This window comes from Capsicum annuum, chromosome 12 (genome assembly GCF_002878395.1).
Source record: "Capsicum annuum cultivar UCD-10X-F1 chromosome 12, UCD10Xv1.1, whole genome shotgun sequence".
NCBI classification, from domain to species: domain Eukaryota; kingdom Viridiplantae; phylum Streptophyta; class Magnoliopsida; order Solanales; family Solanaceae; genus Capsicum; species Capsicum annuum.
In genome coordinates this window covers 132,734,029-132,744,094 of record NC_061122.1, presented here as the reverse complement: position 1 = coordinate 132,744,094, position 10,066 = coordinate 132,734,029, and the positions used below count along the sequence as shown (strand labels likewise).

The window sequence follows — 10,066 nt, the reverse complement described above, 5'->3', positions numbered from 1 at the left end:
ATATATATATATATATATATATATATATATATATATATATGAGAATTATAACCTTGCTGATGTGGCATGTATTAGAATCTAAGATTTCTATTTATCTTTTACCTTTTTTTTTGGCCTATTATTCCTTTATTTTTTATTTAACTGATATTTGAAAATTTTAACAAATTATCTCATCAATTCTCTAAAGTAATTGCATAATCAATTTTCAATTATAACAATTGAATTCAAATTCAATTAGATCTCACCATCTATGTTGCCTGATCTTTTTTATTTGTTATTATTTGCTCTCTCTAAAAGACATACGGGATGAACCATTTAAAGGAAAAACATATCGCTGCAAGATTTATTTTTTATTTCTTCATCTAATAATATTGGTTATTCATGTGTAAGAAAAATACTTGATATTAGGTGAGCTTTATTTCAAGTTTACTACAGTTGAAACCTGCAGGTTTATCAGAGTCGATCAAAAAACTGAAAATGATTACGGATCTGAAGGAATTTGTGTCTCAATTGGATTATGATATTGAACAAGTCAAGTGAAAATTCTTAAGAATGTCGAGACTTCTCACTCTCCTACAAAATTCGCTCAAGGTCTCTCTTATTTATTTATTTATTTTTTATAGGGATATGTATGTGTGTTAGGCACATAATCATTGTTTATGAAAAACAAGTTTTATTCAAACATTTCAATACGTGTTTAGTCATTCTACTAGAGCATAAGCTCTTGTCATTTGTTGATGTTACTATCCTTCAGTATCCATTTACTAATCCTTAAGTCAGTGGTGAAATTAGTTCCTTATACATATGTATTAAATTAACATTTTAGTGTAATTTTAGTAGAATCTCGAGCGATAAACATAAAATTTTTTTTCAAGTTATATTATTTAATTGTAAGAAAATAAAATAAAAGACTCTCCCTTCAAATTTAATCTTGACAAAAAGGAAAACAAGCTTATATTCTATTTAAATGATTGTTACATATTATTTAATAATATATTGTACTATTTCATCTTATATTATTTGAATAAATAAAACATTTAAATAGATTATAAGTAGCTTTTTTTTCCTTTTCCATTATCTTTTTTTACCTTGATTTTCAAGTAGGAAAAAAAGTTTTCATTTCTATAATGTTTAAACAATTTGTTATTTAGGGAAAAACTCCTTAATAATTTAAGAGAAAAGACATTTAAATGAATTTCTTTTTCCTCTGCTTTGATGTGTAAATATTTCTTCTTTCTTTTTGTTTATTAAAATGATATGGAGGTATGCACCTTTTGTATCACATTTATAGTCCTACATTGTCATACTGTCATTATATGAAAAAACGTAATTTTTTGCAACAAAGTAACATATACAGAATAGAACTAAAATAAAGAAAAAAAATTAAATTTCTAGAGTAAAGTATAACATATGCAAAATGAGATAAAAATGAAATTAAAAGAGAATTATGAAGCAAAATGAATACGGAAAGAAGAGAAAAAGTGGAAAAATCACATAGGAAGAGAGACACAAAATATTTTTTTAAAAAAAAAAAGAGGTAAAGAAAATTTTACAACTTTTATTAGATATTCCATAAGTGTAAAGAGCTCATTGAAGATAGAGCTGTCAACATGGGTTTGGCCCGTGAGGCCAGCCCAATCCAACCCTTTAATTAAGTGGGGTTGGGCTAAGTTTTTTCAGCCCATTTAGAAATAAGGCTTATAAGTCCAGCCTCACTTGGCCCGTCGACCTCAGAGGCCTAACTCGTCAGCCTCAGAGGCCAGCCCATGGGCTGGAACATTAAAACTAATTATTAAATATTTTTAATCTGGTCATTTATTTATTAGGAATTAGAATTTTGTCAATCTTTTCAAACTAGCTACTTATTTTTTTATCCATTGTTTGGTTGATACTAATTTTTTGAAAGTTCTTAGTGTGTGTTTGAAATGACTGGTAAGCTGCTTTTATTTGTGATTTTCAAAAGTTGCTTTTACTCGTGATGGTTTAGTAGTTGTTGCCTTTTCTTAATGCAATATTCTGTTCTTTAAATGTAGGCTCTCTTTTGTTATAATCTTGCTTCTTTTATATAGATACTTTGTGTATATCTATATTTATTATCTTAACCATGTTAGAATTTTTCTATGAAATTTGCAGTTAATCATCATTTCTTCGCTTATTACTGTAAATGTCATGAGCTAATAACAACTAAGGGATCGTTGGTGTGAGGTATGAGGGATAAATAGTCCGAGATAAAATGAAGGATTATTTTATTCTATGTTTGGTGTGAGATATTAGTTAGTACCGACATTATTTATCGCACCATTTACACCATAGTAATGAGATAAATTATTCGTATACATAATGGAATAACTAATTTCGAGATTAATTATCTCAAGACAACTCTTTCCCAACCTAACAACTCTTTATTAGTAAGAAGAGATGTCTATAACATGCTAAAAACTAGTAGAAGACATATTAAAGTAAAATCATAAAAGTTGGTGATAGTCTAGTACTTACAATATTTTCATTTATCATGTTTCGAGTTGCTTTTATTTTTTCTAAAGGGTCAACCCGCGACCCGCTTAGGACTGGGTTGGGCCTCTATTTTAAAGGCCCTTTAGTTAAAAGGGCTAGCCCGTCCTAGTATATTTAATTCTGTAGCCCGCTAGGGTTGGATTGGGCCGGCCCATTTTGACAACTCTAATTGAAGACAACTAAAAAAAGAACTTTCCTTACTTAGTTAATATTTTATTTTTGGAAGAAAACTTTTGAACATGAAAATGTCGTTACGAAGGAAAGAAAAGTTTTATATTATATGTATTGGTTAGAAATTATTTTAACACTAATTTGTTTTGCTAAATTTCTAAAATTAATTTTTTTTTTGCAAAAAAGGTATTTAAAAGACATTTTTGATAAGAAGTAGTTTGTGTTTGACTAATAAACTTTATGAATAAAAATGTTTCCTCAATTTATTAGAATTAACAAATAGGTGAAATTCAGAAATCTTCTTTTTTAAAAAAAAAAAAAAAGATTTCTGAAATATATGCTCAATGCAAGCTATAATTATCACAAAAATACTGATCGAGTTTTAAAGTAAATAATCACGTTTAATTTTTATTTTACTGAAAGTTTCACTTTTTAAATGAAATTCTATATCACATTATTTGTTTCCTCATTTAGGCTCATTTCATTCAAATTACATTAAATATTTTAAATATTTATACTTTTGGTGTTATTTCATAAGTAAAACAAAATAAAATAGAAAAGAGATCAAGAAAAATCCAATATAATAAAATAAATTGAGACCAATCTCATCCAAATCCCCGATTCACTGATTCACCCATGCCTATTAATCGACCTCGAAAAGTACGCCAAATATAGCAATACCTCCTTTTCCTCCAATCATATTATTTCACGTGGAGAACCCATCGTGAGTACACGTAACCTAACGTTCCGTAGAAACTCTTCATTCAACATTTGCAGTTTCCAATCTCCATAACTGTAATATACATACACAAACTCTGTATCTATATATTGATTCATTTCTTGTTTTTTTTCATACCAACTGTTCGGATCAATTTTGGTGCACCTCAAACAAATTTACGGAGCACCTATTGCCTCCCACCAGCAACAAAAACCCGATAAGAAGAATCACTAGTGTTTCTTATTTGGGATTTAATCAATTTCTTGTTTTTTTTTTTTTTTTCAAGATTCAATGGAATTTCCAAATATCAGCTCAAAGGGTCCTCAAAACACTGAAGAAACAATCGAACTCGTGAACCGTCGAATCAATCAGCTGACTTTACACCTGAAGCCGGTTCAGGACAACATCCCGATTCAGCACTTGGAGGTGCTAACATGCGCAGGGAAAGTGAAACCGGCGCTTAACGTGAGCACGGTGACACTGTCGGAATACATGAGAGGTAAACATAGGGATATACAGGAAAAAGTATTTGCTTACTTTAATTCTAAACCGGAGTTGCAGACACCAATTGAAATAAGGATGGATGAACATAGGGAACTGTGTATGAAACAACTTGTGGGTTTGGTAAGAGAAGGTGGGATAAGGCCATTTAGGTATTTGGTTGATGATCCGGGTAAGTATTTTGCTATTGCTGAAGCTGTGGGGAGTGTTGACATGTCACTTGGCATCAAAATGGGTGTTCAGTACAGGTAATTTCTTTTATCTTTTTCAACCCTTCAATTTATTTTTGACGTATATTTGCCATACTCCCTCCATCCCGATTTATGTGAGTTAGTTGGACTTGATACCGAAAGACTTTTGAAATTTGTGATTTAATTTGTGTGACTATAAATCATTTTATAGGTAAAATAGATATTTTAAAGTTAAATTGTTAGTAGATTTTAAAATTTGTCATTGTGTTTGGGACCAACTAAAAAGAAAGCTAGTAGTGTAAATTAGGACAGAGTATTGTGGTCAAAAGAGCCTCTCTACCTCACACGAGATAGAGGTGAGATATGTGTTACATCCCCACCCTCCTCGGAGACGGACCCACGTTTGAAGGTGGAGGTGCACATGTACCCGGTAACTTCGAAAAAAATTATGTTATGTACATATATATACGTGTGCACCCTTCAACACAAGCGCTGCTCTGGCTCATTGGTTCATAGCTTAACCTTGCGCTTCTCTGCGATTGAGGGGTTCCAGGTTCGACTCCTATTTGATGTTGTCATACTTCCATTTAACTAATATTTATTTGGATAAGTTTGGCTTTACAGTAGTCTAATAATTTTTTTGACAAATGCATTAAGGCGTGGAGCGATACCACTGTACTAACACACATCCACCTCTAGTAGTGCACCTGTCATCATCAAATCTTGGGTTCGCCTCTGACCCTCTTTGGACCCAACTCGTGAGATAACCCTGGTGCATGTAATTGTTTTCATCATTGAATTCCAGAATTACAGTTATACCTCTAATTTGAGTTGGAGTAGCACTGAGATTTATTATCTGTAATAGAAATAAAAATATGTAAGCATAATGCTGATTTTGGGTTTTAGCTAGCCTCTGTGTTGTTTTGTTTGTTTGTTTTTAGGGGAGGAGTTGGAGGTGATAATCATTTGGTGCTATATGATAATCATTTCTTGGATTTTTCTTTCTGCTGATTATTTAACCAGAAAGATAAAGATAATTTGGGTAGTAGAGAAATAATTTGTGAAAATAAGGTAATAGGATATACCAGAAAGATCATTTCCAAGGACAAACAGGATTCTAAAATATGCCAATATGCAAAATGTTTCTTTCCTTACAATGCTTCTGATGAAGTTTATGAAGATCCTTTTGGGGTTTACAGCTTCATTTGAGTTCAAGAACATGAATGGAAATAGAACAGAGAGTCTTCCGTTTTACTAGTCTGATTCTTATATTTCCAGAGCAGATACTTCACAGGGTTCTAGTCAATGCCTTTTTTCCTTATTTTGCATTTTTTTAGGTAAGGTCTTCAGTTCAAGGCGTAGAGCACTTCACTTTAGTATAGCGGTATCTGAGATCTAATCGGACCAGATCAGACCAGAAATTTGAACTTTAGGACTCTTTGAGCTTCAATAGATTCTCTTTTAGGTGTAAGAAAGAACTGATTTGAAAGACCTGAATGCCAAAGATTAACAGACTTCAATAGCTTACGTTATGCAAGAAGGGACTTCAAGAGCTTAGTGGTTCTTAATAAGGTTATACAATTGGATAGTGTTGCAAATAAACCGTAGAGTTTTCTGTTTTGTTGCTATTATGTACAAATGATTTTAAGTTCCTATTAAAACGACTTATGGCCATGGTTTGTTTGCGCCCAATTAGAATTTAACGCGTTTCAGAATGCATCATCTCCAAACCTTGAGCTGGTTGGTGACCAAGAGTACCCTATTAAAACCTACATACCATAGGACCATCCTTATTAAATTTCCCTGTGATACTGTATATTTCCATCAAATGATGTGAACATGGTGTATTTTCTGTTCAAGTTGCATTTTTTCCTGAATCTCTATTGCTTATAGCAACTATGATGGATCTTATGTTTTAAGTTTCTCTTTAATATTGAGGCAGTAAGAAATTCTTATGTGACTGGATTTCAATACAGTCTATGGGGAGGTTCAGTTATCAACTTGGGAACTAAAAAGCACAGAGACAAATACTTCGATGGTATAGACAATGTGGACTACCCAGGCTGCTTTGCTATGACAGAGCTTCATCATGGTAAACTGTTTTGTATGACCACTTTTGTTATTATTGTTTCACTATCAACTTCCATTTTATATTCCCTGGTCTTAGTCTATGAAGTTTCTATGTTCATTGGTCATGTGGACTACACATACAGTTGTTTTAGTACCTTTGCCCCTAAGACAATGCAATTACGTTAAGGGAGACGGATGTTTGTTTGTAACACAAGTAGCTAAAATAGTGATAATTCCCTTGCATATGGGCTCAGTGCATGTAAAAAATGTTGTTAGGAATTTGCAAGATTAGGTTATTCTATATTTTCTTGTATCCACGACTACATGCACAGAAATATGTTCCAAAGAAATGTTCAGGTCATCTTGTCGTTCTCTTTTGCATTAAAGGGATATTTAAGGCAATAGCACTAAGATATTTGGAAGTTGAAGTTGTGGTTAGGATATCCCAGGCAACTGATGAAGTATATAACAATTAACATCCATGAGAACGCCACTTTGAATTAAAACCCTTACCATATAGTGCTATTATTCTGTTTTAATTCCGATAATTATTGACACTTAAATTTACTCTAATTTATTCTGATCCTTTTGCTCATCAGGTTCAAATGTTCAAGGTCTTCAGACAGTTGCCACTTTTGATCCACTCACAGATGAATTCATAATTGACACGCCAAATGATGGGGCTATTAAATGGTGGATTGGTAATGCTGCCGTTCATGGAAAGGTTGCAACAGTTTTTGCAAAACTGATGTTACCAACTCATGATACAAAAGGTGTTACCGACATGGGTGTTCATGCATTTATTGTTCCGATAAGGGATATGAAAACCCACAAAACACTGCCAGGGGTTGAAATACATGATTGTGGCCATAAAGTTGGCTTGAATGGAGTAGATAATGGTGCATTAAGATTTCGTTTAGTAAGAATTCCACGAGATAACCTTCTTAATCGATTTGGAGATGTCTCACGGGATGGGGAATACACTAGCAGCCTGCCTACTATTAGTAAACGATTTGCTGCCACACTTGGAGAACTTGTTGGTGGTAGAGTTGGTCTTGCCTATTCTTCTGTGGGTGTTCTCAAGATTGCTGTTGTTATTGCAACAAGATATTCTCTTCTGCGCCAGCAATTTGGTCCTCCCAAACAACCTGAAGTTAGTATACTGGACTACCAATCTCAGCAGCACAAGCTTATGCCAATGTTGGCTTCAACCTACGCATTCCATTTTACCGCACTTCATCTGGTGGAAAAATATTCTGAAATGAAGAAATCTCATGATGAAGAACTGATAGGGGACGTACATGCACTTTCTGCAGGTCTTAAGGCCTATATCACTTCTTACACGGCAAAGTCATTGAGCACATGTAGAGAAGCTTGTGGAGGCCATGGTTATGCTGCTGTCAATAGGTTTGGAAGTTTGAGGAATGATCATGACATATTTCAAACATTTGAGGGAGACAACACTGTTCTTCTGCAGCAGGTTGAGATTTGAGATTTCATGTCCATTTCCTCTTGCATACCAGAAGAACTGTTCTGTTTCGTTATTATTATGATGTTGCAAAATATAATAAAGGGACAGGGTGTAACGACTGTTCTTATGATCCAGGTAGCCGGTCTTCTGTTGAAGCAGTACAGGGAGAAATTCCGAGGTGGGCCGCTCACCGTCACATGGAACTACCTAAGACAATCTATGAATGCTTACCTTGCTCAGCCTAACCCAGTAACTGCTAGATGGGAAGGTGAAGATCACTTGCGCGATCCTAACTTCCAGTTGGATGCTTTTAGGGTGAGTATTTGTGGTCAATCTGACTACAGAACATATTGGCAAATAACAGCATTGTATGTCTAACTATGCTGCAAGTCTGTAACTGCTCCTTTTCCAGTATCGTACATCAAGATTGCTTCAAAGTGTTGCTATCCGGCTTCAGAAGCACTCCAAGACTCTTGGAGGATTTGGTGCTTGGAATAGATGTTTAAATCACCTGTTGACGCTTGCAGAGTCTCATATCGAATCGTTCATCCTTGAAAAGTTCATTGAAGCAGTTAAAAAGTATGTCCTAATTACAGTTTGAGAAACTTGTTCTTCCCTTCAACTAGAATTTGCCTAATACTCTCTTTTATTTGCAGCTGTCCTGATGAAAGCTCTCGTGCTGCCCTAAAACTCGTGTGTGATCTTTATGCCCTGGATAGAATCTGGAATGACATAGGCACGTACCGCAATGTAGACTACGTGGCCCCTAACAAAGCTAAGGTATATCTATGGAAAATTAGTCACTGTACATCTTAATATCTAAAATCTAACACTGCATGCAACTTTTAACGCGTTCAAAAGTATTACATGTGAACATCTGGATCTATTTGCAGCTTTGCAGTTGATATGGTTCTCAAGGATTATTCTATCTTGATGACCCCTTTCGTCGTAGATACTATTACGTGTAGTAGTTTTGTTCTCTTAATGAATCTAGGATAACAGTCAAATGGTGCCAGCCTTTTTCAATTCCTCCCTCTTCTGATATTTATCTAAAGTAAATGGCTCTTGGCACCTATGGCCATCGTAGATGTTAAATGAGCAAGTAATAAATCTTCTTATTGTGAACACTCTCTAGTCGGATTGGTTCTTTTCCATGCCTGACCTTCCACTTTTAATTTACAGGCAATTCACAAGCTAGCAGAATATCTAAGTTTCCAAGTTAAGAATATTGCAAGGGAACTTGTTGATGCCTTTGATCTTCCAGATTATGTTACGCGTGCTCCAATTGGTGTGCAGACCCCATCAGAAGCTTATTCACAGTATACTCAGATTGTTGGATTCTAATATCTAGCAAAAGTGGGCAGTTATATTTTTCTGCTGATTTTTTTTTTTTCTGAATTTCATAGTTCAAGAAGTTCCCCATGGTCCTGGGATGGAAGTTTGGGTGGAAAAGGAATGCTGAATGTTGGTTAAGAGGATTCCTTATAAGTATTACTTTGTGTTCTATTATTTTTCCTGGTGTCAAGCTTCTTGTATCACTTTTATCTTGGTAATGCAAGCTTGATGAATTATTGCTGTATTCACTGTGGTCAACAAGTTCTAATAGGCTAAGTTGATGTGCTTGTTATACATATGAAGTCAGATCTGAAGGTGCTATTCACATCAAACATTTGTATTTCGTACTCCCTCCCTCTCAAATTATCTGTTGTGATTTTTTTTTTAATCTCTAATTATTTGTTATTTAAGAATACAGAGAAGAAATTAATCGAGTAGTATTTCTTTTCACCCTTGGTAGTTAATTGAGGTTTTTGCTTTTACATTTATGTCAAATCATTTTCTAAAAATCATTTGTCTTGAGCCGAGACACTCTCTTTATGCAAACTTTCCATGGATGTTCCACGAAGGTAGGCGTACGTCTTGCTTACACCTTCACTCTTTTCAAATTTTACTTGTTGGAATATACTGAGCATGTTCTTGAAGATTACAAGCACATTAATTAAGGAATAAAGGCATATAAATAAAATGAGCATGTTATTGTTATTTGCCCTTTGTAGTAGTTGTATTTGAAGATTACAAACAATTTTAATTAAGGGATGAAAGTATATAAAAGAGTAACTATTCAATTAAGAGAAATTAGATTTTAAGACACATTCATGTTCAAAATTCTTCTTAATTAGTAATATTTTTTTAAGGAACGAGGATAATTTGAGACAGGAGTACAATTGTTGTGTGAAACGTACACAATTACAGGCTTTCTCAAAATTCTTGACAGATACGTCAGCCCAACTACAGCAGTAAACTGCATTGATTTTGGCATTTGGCCGTTTGAGCTTATTTATATTTTTCCACTGCTGGACCAGCTGAAATGGTTCACAACAGCCCGCGCCGACTTCCATCTTTCTAAATTCGGAACTGCTGCAGCATCCGTAG

The 10,066-nt window shown here is 34.1% G+C and overlaps 2 protein-coding genes across 2 annotated transcripts in view; one reads left to right on the top strand and one right to left on the bottom strand.

The window, feature by feature from the left end:
• LOC124889661 overlaps window positions 1-3,522 on the bottom strand; it is a 5,373-nt gene extending 1,851 nt beyond the window's left edge. The window contains exon 1 of the mRNA XM_047401638.1: window positions 3,425-3,522. Within this exon, the coding sequence (XP_047257594.1) occupies window positions 3,425-3,522 (98 nt within the window). The remainder of the gene's footprint in view (window positions 1-3,424) is intronic.
• LOC107850447 (acyl-coenzyme A oxidase 2, peroxisomal) lies at window positions 3,298-9,318 on the top strand. The gene is made up of 7 exons (XM_016694978.2): window positions 3,298-4,152; window positions 6,072-6,187; window positions 6,765-7,645; window positions 7,772-7,951; window positions 8,049-8,215; window positions 8,293-8,416; window positions 8,819-9,318. The coding sequence occupies exons 1-7, from the start codon at window positions 3,695-3,697 to the stop codon at window positions 8,978-8,980; spliced, it is 2,088 nt and encodes a 695-aa protein (XP_016550464.1). The 5' UTR covers window positions 3,298-3,694; the 3' UTR covers window positions 8,981-9,318.
• Window positions 9,319-10,066: the final 748 nt, after the last annotated feature.